Source organism: Cyrtonyx montezumae, unplaced genomic scaffold, assembly GCF_038088225.1.
Source record: "Cyrtonyx montezumae isolate F1298 unplaced genomic scaffold, pur_monq_1.0 scaffold_8, whole genome shotgun sequence".
NCBI lineage: Eukaryota > Metazoa > Chordata > Aves > Galliformes > Odontophoridae > Cyrtonyx > Cyrtonyx montezumae.
This window is the reverse complement of record NW_027072089.1, coordinates 90,282,249-90,297,241: the sequence shown is the minus strand read 5'-3', so window position 1 is coordinate 90,297,241 and position 14,993 is coordinate 90,282,249. Positions and strand designations below refer to the sequence as shown.

The window sequence follows — 14,993 nt, the reverse complement described above, 5'->3', positions numbered from 1 at the left end:
GCCCTGGAGGGAAGAGGGGCCCAAGAAAGTTGGTTGCTATTTGAGGACCATCTCCTCCAAGCCCAGAAGGAGCACATCCTGAGAAAAGGGAAGGTAGGCAAGAATACCAGGAGGCCACTGCAGATCAAGGAACTTCTTGACTTAATTAAGCTCAAAATTTACAGGGTGTGGAAGCAAGAACAGGTAACCTGGGAAGACTACAAAGAAGTAGACTGAGCAGTCAGAGACCAGGTTAGGAAAGCTAAAATCCAGGCAGGATTAGCCAGTCTAGCAAGGGACATCAAGGGGACCAAAGAGAAATTCTACAAGTACATAAAAAGCATATAAAAGTATATACAAGTATATAAAAAGATGATCAGGGATGATGTGGACTCACTCTGGAAGGAAACTGGAGACCTAGTCATGAGGAATATGAAAAAAGCTAAGGTGCCCAATGAATTCCTTGCCTCAGCCTTCACCGGGAAGCCACACCACCCAAATTGCAGAAAGCAAAGGTGAAAGCTTGGAAAAGGAAGATATACCTGCTGTAAGTGAAGATCAGGTTTGAGACCATCTAAGGAACCTGAAGGTACACAAGCCCATGGGACCCAATGATATCTGTCTACAGATTGTGAGGGAACTGGCAGATGAAGTTGCCAAGCCACACAGCCCATCATATTTGAAAGGTCATGGCAGTCTGGTGAAGTTCCAACTGATTGGAAAAGGGGGAACATAACCCTATTTTCAAGAATGGGAAAGAAAGAAGATCCACAAGGAAAGTATAGGCCCATCAGTTTCACCTCTGTGCCTGCCAATATCGTGGAACAGGTTCTTCTGAAGGCCCTACAATGGCACAAGGAAAATAAAGATGAGGCAATTGGTGGTAACCAACACGGCTTCATCAAGGGTAAGATGTGCCTGGCAAATTTGGTGGCCTTTTATGATGGAGTTGCAGTGTCAGTGAATAAAGGAAGAGCAACTGATATAATCTGCCTGGGCTTGTGCAAAGCATCTGATACTGTCCCACATGACATACTGGCTGCCAAATTGGAGAAAAAAGGATTTGATGGATGGATCACTCACAGGATAAGGAATTGGCTGGGTCAACAGCTCAGTGTCCAAGTGGAGACCAGTGATGAGTGGTGTTCCTCAGGGATCAGTGTTGGGAATGGTTTTATTTAACCTCTTTGTAGGCAATGTGGATGGTGGGATCAAGTGCACCCTCAGCAAGTTTGCAGACAACACCAAGCTGAGTGGTGCAGTTGACATGCTAGAGAGGAGAGATGTTATCCAGAGGGATCTAGACAGGCTTGAGAGGTGGGCCCATGCCAACTTCATGAAGTTCAATAAAGCCAAGTGCAAGGGTCAGTTGATTTTAAGATTTGAAGTGAGCCAGAAATGTGCACTTGCAGCCCAGAAGGCTGACCATATCCTAGACTGCCTCAAGAGAAGTGTGACAAGCAGGCTGAGGGAGGTGATTCTGCCCCTCTGCTCTTGTGAGTCCCCACCTGGAGTACTGCATCCAGTTCCAGATCTCCCAACATAAGAAAGACATGGAGTTGTTGGAGGAGGGTCACAAAGATAATAAGAGGGCTGGAGTACCTCCCCTATGAGGACAGGCCAAGAGAGCTGGGGCTCTTCAGCCTGGAAAAGAGAAAGCTCTGGGGGGAACCCTACAGTGGCCTTCCAGTACCTGAAGGAGGCCTACAAGAAAGTTGGTTAGGACAGGTAGCAACAGGATGAAGGAAAACAGTTTTAAACTGGAAGAGTGTAGCTTTAGACTAGACGTTAGGAAGAAATTCTTTTCTCTGAGGGTGGTGAGAAACAGGTTGCCTGGAGAAGTCGTGGATGCCTCCTCCCTGGAAGTATTCAAAGCTAGGTTCGATCCGGCTTTGAGCTACTTGATCTAGAAGGATTTGGAACTAGATGATCTTTAAGGTCCCTCCCAAACCAAACCATTCTATGATTCTATTAAGGCTTGCTGAGAGAAATCAAAGATGAAATGCAGGTCTAACACAGAAGAACTATAAATAGTTACTCAAAAAATGTTATTTCCCTACCTTATATAGGCAAAACAAACTCCAGAACTCTGAGTCTCTGAGGTTTTTGTTTTTTTTTTTCTGGCAGAAGTAATAGTTTATGTCTAGTAAATAACTGTATTTAGAGGAATCAAATTTTCTTTTGCAGAAGAATAAGGTAAGATGCAGGAGAGAAATGAGAAATAAATTCAAGTAGCTATTAGTGTAGAATCATACATTCAAAACTGCAAACCAAATGCTAGTCAGTTCAGACAGACTCTCTTTGCACCTTTTTAATAGAACAGGTTATGAAGGATTCTGTAATCTAGTAATCCAAATTAGACCAGAAAACCAATGGAATTTGAAAATAACTCCCCCTTTCCTAAGTAATAATAACCAAATAATATGATCAAAAATCATAGAGCAGAAGTTCAGGTAGTTCCTATCTGAAACTTGTTGACATTTAATTGATTTCACCTAAAACCAGAACTACTTGTCCCAACAAGCTGGCAATAACTGGGCTCATTGTAACCTGATTCATTAAGAAAAGCATTAGATGTTTGCTTCCTTCGACAGACTAAGTGCAAGTTATTTAAACCTTAAAAGCACACCTTTTTCTCTTCCAACTCTGCTTTCAAGGAACCCAACTCTTTCTGACCATTTTCCAGGGGCAGGATTTTCTGTAGCATCTGCTCCACTTGACAACGTAGTGCAGAGATCTCCCTATAAGAGGAAATGTAATTTAAATTAAATAAATATATATATATAGGTAGTTTTAAAACTAGAGTCAATAAGACCAAACTTACCTTTCGGCAAACTGAAGCTGTAATTTCTTGTTAAGGCAGAAATTCAAGATAGTTTGTTCTGCTTATGGAAGTATATTTCAGTCCAATCACTACTTGCAAAAAAAAAAAAATCTAATGACTTCCACCCAAAAAGTAAACACTTCCTTTTATAAATTTTAACTGATACATTTTAATGAATTTAAAATGAATAAGCAGATCTTTCCTTGGAAAAAAAATGAGTAATTCTCAACAGTGCAGATTCGAAGTAGTTCCTGTTAAAATGTATATTAGATACTGTAAGAGACTAATATTTTATATCATTGCCTCAAAGTTTGCTGATGAACATGTCCGAACATGTCCAAGCTAGTCCTGGGCAAGGGTTGTGAAATCCTTTGTCTAAGGGACAAGCAGATGGGCAACGAAAGAGAGATAAGCTGCAGCTCAATGGCTGCTGAACACTCTTTTTGCGTGGTACTCATCTCCGTGGGGAGATAGCCATCTCAGGAGAAGCTTGCCTGGCAGGCTAGCACGGGATTTGCCACGTAGGCAAGTAAAATGAACATAGGCAAGTAAAATGAAGGATAAAAGAAGGATCGACCACCATGAGATTGTTGTGGTTTTGTTGTTGTTGTTGCTGTGTTGGTGCCCTTCCATTGGAAACCTCATGAGCTGATCCCTGCTGCTGAACTCCCTCCTGGGCCTGCTACCTGAGACATGCTGCTTTCTCCTGGACCTCGCCGCTCCTTCGAGGTGTTCTACCATCTGAACCCTCACGAGCTGATCACTGCTGCTTCTCCGGTGCTGACTCCTCACTGTTTCTCCGGTGCTGACTGATGCTGTTCCTGGACTTTCCCCATGCTGCTTCTCCTGTGCTGACCCAGTGCCGCTTCCCCAGGATAACTGCTTGCTGCTCAGGGCTGCCCGTTGCTGCTGCTGTTCTCCCCGCTTCTGCCACCCCTGCTCTTCTGCCTCGGACCGTCGGAGCCGCTTGCAACCGGACCGCCCCTGGGATCCTGGCTGGTGACTTTCCCTGCGTTGTACAAACCCTTGCTTCTTTCCTATCTTTCCTATCGCTCGCCTTCCCTTCCCCATCACCCTAACAGTGTCCGCCTTCCCCATCTCCCTGGTTTATAGTGGTAATAAACTGGTCGGATAAACATTTGAACCACTGTTTCTTAATCTCACGCTGGGTATATACATAATCAAAGAACCCTCATCGCCCTCCTTTATATTGGAGCGTGACATTTCTAATGGCGTAGTCAGCAGGATAACCTCCATGACTCGTCTCCCTCCTTTATATTGGAGCATGACAGATACAGACAGATTGTAAGTTTAGTTCTGAAGCCCTATTTATTTTTTAAGTACATCCAGTCTGTTCTTACTACAGAAAGACATACTCTCTTAACGTAAGCCTTAAATAAAAAATACCAAGCCCTTTTATAAGAAATGTTGATATACTACTTCCATTAGAGAGCTAATAGAAAAATAAAGGATATCAGTGCATTTCTGTTGATACTCTGTCAGCAAACGGCTGCAAGAGAAAGATAAAAATATTATTTATAAAAGCTAAATATACTACTCATTTTCTAAATTGATTTTAACAATACATCCTAAGACACTTCCCCTTTTGCTTTATAGATAAATGAAGGAAACAGATGATAAGTTTCCATTTTTTGATAAAAGTCAATATTACCCTTTTGTTTCATTAAGCCATTTAAATCACAAATCACAAATCAGACTTATGTAAAATGAAAATACAACTAAACTAATAGTTACATGAACTTACATTAATTATTTGCAGCTTTTATAAAGAATAGAAAACATACAATTTGGGTAAGGAATACGGATACATCTGTGTGTTTATCACAAAATTAAGCCCTAGTCTCCAAACTTATTATCTTTCAAGGAAATAACACACAAATGGAAGAAAAATAGTTCAAAAGACTCTGAAGTGTTCATCTTTATGTTATCCTCCTAGAAATCATGAGTGGCTAATCTGACCAGAGAGCCAAGGGACAGCATCAAGGAGAGCTATTCTTTCCTTTCTTCAAATTTAACAGTTTTTATGAATGGAGAGAAGAAAGGGCAAGAATGAGAAGTACAGTGGCAGTTACTCCAGAGAGTAACTTTCTCCTTCAGCAGGTAAAGACTCATCAAGTCAGACATAAAAGAAAGAAGCTGAGATACAAGTAGATACAGCAGAGGTAATTCACATAAGAAATGACTGCACAAGGAAGAAGGATGACACAAAGACTGGAGGCAGGAAAAGTGTTCTATGGAGTAAGTAAAGTAAGTAAAGGAGTTTAGAAAAGAAGTCTCAAAGTAAAGCAGCAAGGGCTCTCTTAAATGTCTTCTGGAAACCAAATTAGCTAAAGCCTGATTGACATATATCTGGGGAACAATACATAAGAAACAAACCGTTGCAATTAGGAAATGTAGCAAGTCTATTTGGCTGTGGTACAGAGCATCACAGAACACACCACAACACCTTCTTCCACATGATTTTATACTAAAAATGTGGCAGAAACGGTCCAGGAATAGAAAGCAAATTATAAGAAGCATTTTGGAATGTTACTGTTCTAACCATTTTACAGCACTGCATATTCTGTTATTTAATTCCAGCAGCATTTCACATCTTAATGCTAGGATTAAATTTTCCTGAAAAGGTTTTTATACATCTGTGCTCAGCTTTCAGTTCTCACACATGGTTAACAATCTATAAAATGAAATAAATACCTTCAAAGAGCTTCTTCTGCTATCTATTCAGAATAATAAAAAAGCTACAGAACTATTCAAAACTTACACATAGACATTTTAAGGAATAAAGAAGCCTTTAAAACTAGATTTAAGATCTGTTATTGAATAAGTTTCTTTCACTTTGAGAGTTTACTTTTGTGCATTAAATAAACATCTATATCCCACAGATCATCATTTGGTTTAATAATTAGTAAAGAATAGCAAATATATATACATATAAGGCACACGTGCAATTGTACTTACTCGCCATTAATCATTTTTTGCTTCAGGGCAACTAATGCAGCTACATATTCGTTTATATTCTGTAAGGAAGAGTATCAATCTGGTAAACATGTTTTACCCCCAGAACAGTACTATGCACTGTAAATGACTGCTAATATGATTAGGAATATTTTACACTGTAAAATAATATGACTTTTCAATTTTCTCTTATAATACTGCTCACTTATTTACAAAAAAAAAATTAATTAGGTATATGTACAAGCACATTAAGATTGCAGGATGCACATGAAAATATGTATACTTGAGAGGAATTACTACAAAAGTTCTTTAAACCTTGCCTGTACAGCAGAATATGTTCAAAAATCATCTTAGTTTTATCTCTCAAAATCAAATTAAACTCAGGAAGAATATTTTGAATAAACACTGCCTAGTTCTTTTGAGGTTACAACTATCCCACATGCATGACTCTTATCAGTTCTAGGGATACCTGATGATCTTTCCCACTCTACGAACTGTCAGCAGTGCCCTCCTCCTTTAAAGAGGAAACGAAGACCGCACCAAGTGTTATACTATAGAACGTTCTTGCTTAGGAACAAAGGCAAACGGCTTTCTCCCACTGCATCGAAGCAACTTCAAAAGGATACCAGAAACTCTAACTAAAGGATACCAGACTTCTCTAACCAAACTGCAGTCTAATTGCAACGACAGGACACATTTTTCTATCTATGTTTGGCTGTGTTTGGCTGCATTTCGCCCAATTAAAGAAGCTCGCCTCTGCTGTTACCTTTCCAAAACCCGCATGTCACATTCGCTATCCGAATTCACGTTGCACCGGGAGAACGGATGAGGAACCCAGCGTTCCTCACCTTACAAAGGCCAGGCCTACTCCCACGATCGCGTCCCTAAGCAAAAACCCCGCCCAGGCACTCCTGCGCTACGTGGACCGTGGACCATCGCTACCTGCTGGAGAACACCACAGTTCTTGCAGGGTACGGCGGCAGCAGCAATCCCCGCTGGCGGCAGCTGCGTCTCCCCAGGCATCATAGTCCCAGCCGCGCCTTCCGCTCTGCTCATTCACCTCCCCCGTCTACGCCCCCTTACGCAGCACCAGCAGTGATGTGGTGAAGAGTCACACAGCTGCGACGCCACCTTGGCGAGGACCCGGATCCGCCCACACGTCCCCGAGAGTGGCTTCGTTGCTGCCTGACTGGTGGCAGCGGAAAGACAGAAGGCGTTGCCCTCTGAAGAGGGCGTGCATCGAAAGGGTCCGGTGAACAATATCTTAGCACGGACTAAGGAAAGCTGCTATTCTTGTTTTTCCATACGTGCATTCCTCCACGGCGCTGTTGCCATCCGGGCGCGATTAGAGTTGCTGTAGGAACAGGCGCCAATGTGGAGAGGCTTTTCTCGCCTCGCGAGAGGACGAGGCTGCTGTGTGCCGGCTGTGTGCGGCGCGTCGTACTTGGGTGGCGTCGCTGAACTGTGCTGCTCCGCGCCCTTTTCGATTGTCGCCCGGAGTGAGGCGGGACAGAGCTAAGTGACGGCGCGGGAGTGAGATGGGAGCCAGCAACGCTTGGCCTTATAACTGCAGGGCAGGTGGCACTGGGAGATCTCGTCTCACCTCCCTCGCTGCTGAATGTCTTCTGAGAGAGGTCCATATTTTGTAGCTGAAATAGTTGAAATCAGTAAGTTGCTAAGCATTACGTGGAAGGTGCACATCACTTACAGACCCCAGTGTAGAGGGAAAGTATGAATCAAATGTTTAAAACAGAGCTGGACAAAATATGTCAAGAGACCTCTATGTATTGGACTTGGCATTTACTTTTTGTCTAATTTGAGAATTAGAGTCCAGCCTCAAGGTAAACAGACAACCATATCAGATGCCTGGTTTGCCAGGATAGATGTGTAAATACAGGGGAAAAATGATACAAAGAAGTATTTAATTGTTCTCAGGAGTCTAGCAGGAGATAAATAAATATGTGGTCTTAAATAAATCTGAGTCTGGGTTCCCGAGTGGATCCATTCCAACCAGGAGACTGGGTGTATATAAAATCCTGGGCTTTGAGACAACTGCAAGAGAAGTGGAAATAATCCCACCAAGTTCTACCAACCACCTACACTGCAGCAGAACTGGAAGGAAAAGAACCCTGGCTGAGCTTAAGAAATCACTTTTCACATGGAATGTTGAAATGACCATCAGGCTGTTGAAAGATAAAATATTTAAGCAAGCATAATGTATAAAGTAACTTTGCTAGTAGGAATTTGCTTTGTAGGTCGTGAAGGATGGAAAAATAATGTACATTTATAAGTAGTGGGGAAAATAGATAATGTAACTAATTCCTCTGATTGCTTAATACGTACCTAGATGATCTTATGGGGAGCGAATAGAACAAAAAGTGAATGCCTTGGGTTACATCTACCAGGCAGAGCTACATGGAGAAAATGAAGGTATGTTTGCCAGTAGACTAATGCCCTCGATCAGGGTTTATTATCCTGTTCACTTGGGGAAATATTCCCAGCAATGCAGATTTGGAACAGCAGTGCAATGACTGGAATATATTTATGTAGATACAAACTTTAGAAAGACTAAAAAGAAGTAGCAATGCTTTAGTTAAGAAGCCAACTCTATTCCATTCTTTTGTTTGCTGGTTCTTCCTGAATCTGGAAAATTGGAAAATGGGATTGTCTGAATTTTGTTGGAGATACAATAATATAGTGAAGAGGTAGTGTGTTAAAAGAGATTGATATAAGTTGTAACAATGTTAAGCTTGCTAGTTTTCGTTGGTGGATATTCTTGTCCTGCAAATCGTTTAGATAACATAAAGAGCTGCATCTTTCAACTCTCTCAACCAAGGAGATAAGGAAGCTCTGCTGAGTCTTTGTACCAAGGAAATAGGAGGGAGGTCCCGTTCGGAATTGGTTACTGAATATGTAACATACTTCTGGGAAACTTCAGCATATGTAACAGACCTCCTGTGAAATTTCTGCATGTGTAACACAAGTTATGTATGTAAACTGAAGATCTTCTGTGTAACCTATGCGTGATAGGAGGATTACTCCCATACATCCAGTGCTGCTATTAAAGAATAACACTTTATAACACTCCAAATTGAGTCTTAGAGAGTTTCCTGGTTGACAGTCTTATGGTATCATAGAAAAATTGCATTGTCACTAAAAATGGTATATAGTTAATGGGTCCTTTTACACAAGATGCTTTGAAAAATCTGTGGAACTTGTGTTAGGATCTGATATGAGGTCACTCATGCATTATTAAGATTGCTGCAGTACTGATACTGTACATTAGGGCAGACTTTCAGGTTCTCCTAAAGAGAAGCAAAAGTGTTTCTTCTTTAATTTTGATTAAGCTTTTCTTATATATGATGACATCTATCTAGTCTTGACCATACTTGGAATCATGTCTGGATTTAAAAAGCCCTTTAAAGATCACAGAGTCTCTGGAGGTCCCTTCCAACCTCTAATTCTGTGAGACTGAGAGTCAGAATAGTTGAGGCTAGAGGGGACCACCTGGTCCAACCCCATGCTCAAGTGTAGCCACCTAGAGCAGATTGCCCAGTGCTATGTCCAGGTGGCATTTGAAGATCCTTAAGGAGGAAGACTACAATTCTCATGGTTGTAGACTATGAAATGTCAAAAAAGGCTTTATGTCCTTCAGAAAGATGTTGAAGAAAAGGGTGTTTCCAAACACTTCTTGAACACTGACAGGCATGGGGCCTCAACCACTTTTCTGGGAAGCCTGTTGAAAAAGAAATTTTTCATGATATCTTGCCTGAACTTCCCTACCACAGCTCTGTGCCATTCCTACAGGTCCCGTCATTGGATACAAGGTGTCTTGGCTTACTCAGTGATGAGGGAGGTGAATCTTTGGAATCCCCCAAATAAGGCATTCCCAGATCTGCAGGTTCTCAAGAGCAACAGAATCACAACAATGACTTAGAGAACAATGGCAATTTATTGAGCTTTGTAACAATAATCAGTCAATGACTTTGAGGCAAAATTAGATAGCTTTCTAAAAACAATAAGAGTTACGGATTAAAACTGTACCTCAGATTTTCCTTAACTACTTTAGGGCTGATTTAAGTTACACTTACTAAAGAAATGGGAGTAAAAGAAGATTGAGAGGAAAGAGAGAAGAGAGAAGGAGAGAGAGAAAACAGAGATGTTTCACCACTCCTTGGATCCAAGATTGTCTTGAACTGAGGGTATTTATTAGGTGGTGGGTTAAGAAAGGTAAACGTGCTCACTTGTATATAGTTCAGTTGATCCAACACCACCCTTGGGATGGCAACTCCCTTGTGTCTGTGCAGTTAGGTGTTCCAGAAGATTCAGTGATCCCTCCTCAGTGAGTTGCTCAAACTGACAGTTTTCAACCAGTAGAATTACTCAAGCTGATGTTTTCACTCAGTGAATATTTTTCAGCCATAAGAGGAAAGAGATACTGTCCATAAGAGGAAGCAGAGAAAAGTTGGTTGCTGTTCTGCCTCTGCATATCTCCATCCATTCTTATCCTAGCTCTCCATTTTTAGAGCTTTCTGCTTATGTTGTTTGAAACAGCACAGGCTGTATGGGAACTGCTGAATCACAGCCTGAACCACTGATTGGTCACCTGAGACAAGAACCAAGTTAGCCATGGGGCCACAGGTGAAGGTGATATACCTGTGTGACTGGAAGGGGTGGAGCCTGGCTCCACCTCTCCCACACCCCATTTAAGGGCTGACCACCACCAGGGAAGGATCTCTTCTCGGAGATCCCTCCCACGTGGAGTTTCCTGTGAGCCTTGTCATCCTGAAAGTGAGCCATCTTCTCTTTTGTATTATTTGTATCCTATCTATATAGAACTATTCAAAATATACTATCATCTATACTATTTCTTTGTGGATTACCATCCTTGGGAGTTATTTACCCCACGCAGGCCAAGTTCCTCACTGGTCTCAGACACCACCTCCTGGCTCAAACAAGAAATAGTAGAGAAAAGGGTCTAAAGTTCACTTTCAAGAGTAGTGAAACATAACAAACAGAAGTTATAGAGAAGGGAGAGAAGAAAGTAGCAAAGTAATCATATATCTAACAGTAGCTATGCTAATTATTAATAATAATAATCCAATTAACAAGGTTTGTCAAGTTTGTACAGCCATTTTCCCTACCCAAGGTATCTTAAAAAGGTGGTAAACCAGTGTCGGAGAACCACTTTTTTGGTTGGAGCGACTGGAACAGTTCAGAAGTCTGACAGCTTTTTTCATTTTAGCACAAACTTCTATGGTGGCGATGGCATTATGAATAGTAATACGTTACCCCTTGGTTAAGTTTGACGTGCTGCATATTTATTTTCCATTCTGTACCTGTGCCCAGCATTATTCCATTCCAGATGGAGCACCCAGCATTCTTTTGTCAACTTTTATGCCATTGTTGATTGTCCAGTACATCTGGATCCTCCTGCAACAGCAGTCAACAGCACCTCTCAGCTTAGTATCATCAACTGACAAGTCAAGGATACATACCACTCCTGCACCTGATCATTGATAAAAATGTTGAAGCAACTGGCACTAGAATTGAGCCATTGTTTGTCATCTCATGTTGGCTATCCCTGACAATAGCTTTGTTCTTTAAATGCCTTTCAATGGCACCCAGGCTAATCTCCATAACTTTTCCAAATACTGAGGCTAGTCTAACAGTTTTTGTAGTTTCCTTAATCTTTTCTCATGCCCTACTTGTAGATCAATATCTCACTGAGTAGGTGAGACTGGTTAGAGCAAATAAGGTTTATAAATGCACCCATGGCCTGGAGAATTTTTCTGTGGCACACTGGGGTTCACACTTAGATCTTCCAAAGATGATTCACAGAATCACAGAACTGTAGGGGTTGGAAGGCACCTCAAGAGATCATTGAGTCCAGCCCCCCCCTGCCAAAGCAGCTCCCTACACCAGGTTGCACAGGTAGGTGTCGAGGTGGGTCTTGAACATCTTCTGAGAAGGAGACTCCACAACCTTTTTGGGCAGCCTGTTCCAGTGCTCTGTCACCCTTACTGTGAAGTTCCCACACACATTTGTGCAGAACTGAATACATCAGTTTGTGATCATTTCCCCTCGCCCTATCACCACATGCTATTATTACGCATTCTATTACTAATATCATTTGATACTAGCATACTAGTGTAACATTCCACCAGTATACTTACATTCAGTTTCTAATTTTTTGGATCATCAAGGTACCCATATTTGTTAGAACAAGTGCAGTTTAAACTTGACATTTCACTTTATTCAGTCCTGCTTAGCCAACTATATTGCAAACTGTTTTATTTGACATCAATCGTCAATGGACGGTAGGGTCAGTTCTTAGTTTTCTTCCTCCCTTTGTGCTGCTCTACAAGTTACAGGTCTCTATTACGTCCCCACTCACATACACTTTTTTTTTCAGAAGACTTGTTTATGCAAGTCATTTTCTGTACAGAAGTCATTGCTTTCTTTTAATCCTCTTTTTTCTTGCCCTTTCTTGAACCTTTCCCCATTTTTCTTTTGAGATGGAGAGTGAGACCAGGTTTGTGCAGAATTTATAAACCGTCTTGATGTTTTCTTTTATTCTTTGCTCAATTCTTACAAGTGCTTTCTTTCACACTACAGAGAAAATATTTCTCTCAGTGAAAGAAGATACATTTCACAGAGAAGATATTTGCATACAACTCTCTGTAATAACTGTTCAAATAGCTGAGGGCTGTTCTATTTTAAATGTGAAATTAGGACTGTTTCTTCCCATGTACACTCCTTTCTATTTAGCTTTCCCGGATTCCATCTTCTATTTTTTGCCCAGATACTCCTAGAACTTTTTTGATTGTAGTTCTTCTCAGTCTGCCTACAGCTCTCTAAAAATCATCATACCATGAACATACTTTGACACTACTTCCAGATGGCAAATGCGTTGCACAATTAGGTTCCAGAATAATCCATATGGGTCTGTACTGTTGAATCCCTTTTATTGTGGAATTGGACTATTGACTCCTACTTTTATTTCCTGATTTTTTGACCAGATATTTACCTCTGCAGTTACTTGTTTCTGGGCAGTGCTATTTTTAAGAGCTTTTAATGAATGACCTTTTGATATACCTTCTGAAAATCCATGTTCAGCTTTACCTCTCTTGGCTACAAGTTTATTGGCTCCTAAGAATTTCAGTAGACTTGTAAGGCAGTTCTTCCCTTAAGAAGAGCCATTTTGACTCATCCTCATTACAGCATCTTTATGCATATGCATACTAATTCTAATCTATCATACTTTTTTGTTAAATTTCCTGCCATACACATCAGACCTGTACTTCTCAAGATGGCATTCTTTTAAAAAATGGACAGTACAGTTAACACATCCCAAAGCAACGTTATATTAGTTGTTGTACATGAAAGTTTGTTTTTTGGCCTTGAATCATTTTAGAAGTGTTCAGTGTATGAAATCTAATGTATGAAATTGTTACTATTCATTTTGCTTATATGTTCAGTAAACTGTCTTAGTGACCCCACCAAGTCAGAACCCCTGGTGAGTCTCCCCATAAATAAGGGATCTGTCTTTGGAAATTCATCTAGCTCTGCTGTAGTGAAAACAGATGTAAATAATTACTTTAAACTTTACATTACTTTTCTCAGTATGCTCCTTTAAATTTCTTCTAATTTTTCTGGTGGTACAGATAATGTATCTGGTATGCTTCCAGAGCCCAAAGTGTTCTAAAAGGGATTTATTAATTGATTTCATGCTTTATGCAATTGTTCCTCAAACCCCTGTGGCCTGTCTCATGGCGTGGTTTACATTTCATCTGTGAGAAGTTAGGATTCTATTTTCAATTTTGGACCCAAATTTATCTTTTGGAGGGATGCTTCTGAAAAGCAGTCCATAGCAACAGGCTCCCTTGTCTCTGCTGCTTAACAATCAGAACCACAGGTTCTTTTTCCCCTGATAAGCATCTGAGTCTCCAGAATGGTATTCTTACAGTCTCCATGTAGTTATTAAACAGTTATTTTAGCTGCCCCTCTATTTTTATAAAATGCGTTCATTTTTAGGTAGTTTCCTTTTTTATTATCTTTATTTTTAATGAACACACATATTGGTGGACTTTGTTTGCCTGTCTGTAAGGGTCTTATGTAATGAAGGAAAAGTCAATAGAAACAGAACATCTCCATGCTGCAGTTGACTGTATCCACTGCACCTTAGAACTCTTCATATGCCTTCTGGAGGTGTACACATTACTGAATCATACTACTGCTTCTTTCCATGAGGATTAAAACCTCAAAAGAATTTGGAAACACCTAAAAAGAGCTTCTTTAAAGTTCAAGGACTCAAGAAAATCCTCTGCACAAGAGGATATTTGAGTCTCCTGCATAAACCCTACTGCAGCTGTGTGGCTGGAGCCTATTTAATCTTCCTCACCAAAATCTCTGCTTCTTGATAATCTTGTTCTGTTCATGTCAAGGGATTTCCTTCCTTCTTTCTTATTTCTACATTTTTCCCTCCCCCCTGATGGAAATGCTATTCACTAGCACCCCTGAAGCACACAGATCTATGGCTGTCAGGATCTTAAGGGCATCTTATATACATCTTCTCACCATCCTGGAGGTTTGCCTTTATGGGTTCAACACTAAGTTATAAAATAACTGTCAGGTCTTGAGAATCCTCAAAGGGTGACTTCTCTTCTCCTGAGCTGCTTTAGAATTCACGTTCTCACCCTTAGTATCTGCAGGTTACCTACACTGCAGGTATGCTTGTGCCTATATTGTCTGATCTTCACCAACTGGCTTGAGCTGCCCTGTTTCTAGAGTTTTGCTGGGTAGCCTGGATTGTTGCCTGAACTATAACTGAATATGAGCTATTGTTGAAACTACTCTGCTCTTCTTGCTTCTGTATCATGGAATTTGCTGACTTCTCAGCTCCCAGTTCCACATTTATCAGAATCACAGAATGGGTTGGTTTGGAAGGAACTTATAGGATCATCTAGTTTCAACCCCACTGCCATGAGTAGGATAGCCACCCACTGGATCTGAATGCCTATACATTCCATATGGAGTAGTGTGTCCCTGCTGCTTCCTGACAATCATACCGGTCAGATGGCAAAAAGCAGCCACTGAAGAAAGATATGAGTAATTAATGGCACAGGGAAGGAGGGAGAAATATTAAAGGAAGATGAAGTAGAAAAACATGTGTTTAAACCAAGTAAGTTTTGATGGGGAGATCCTTGCTACT

The 14,993-nt window shown here is 40.8% G+C and overlaps 1 protein-coding gene across 2 annotated transcripts in view; it reads right to left on the bottom strand.

The window, feature by feature from the left end:
• The window catches only part of ICE1 (interactor of little elongation complex ELL subunit 1), a 45,887-nt gene extending 39,048 nt beyond the window's left edge, over positions 1 to 6,839 (bottom strand). Inside the window, exons 1-4 of one of the 2 annotated variants that reach the window (XM_065752989.1) lie at positions 6,722 to 6,839; positions 5,783 to 5,841; positions 4,274 to 4,313; positions 2,609 to 2,734 (exon numbers count right to left, since the gene is read on the bottom strand). In XM_065752989.1, the coding sequence (XP_065609061.1) occupies positions 2,609 to 2,734; positions 4,274 to 4,313; positions 5,783 to 5,841; positions 6,722 to 6,835 (339 nt within the window). In that variant the 5' untranslated portion in view covers positions 6,836 to 6,839. Of the gene's footprint in view, positions 1 to 2,608; positions 2,735 to 4,273; positions 4,314 to 5,782; positions 5,842 to 6,545; positions 6,674 to 6,721 lie in introns of those variants that run through there. The other variant, XM_065752990.1, reaches the window with a different exon arrangement.
• Between the last annotated feature and the right edge of the window lie 8,154 nt (positions 6,840 to 14,993).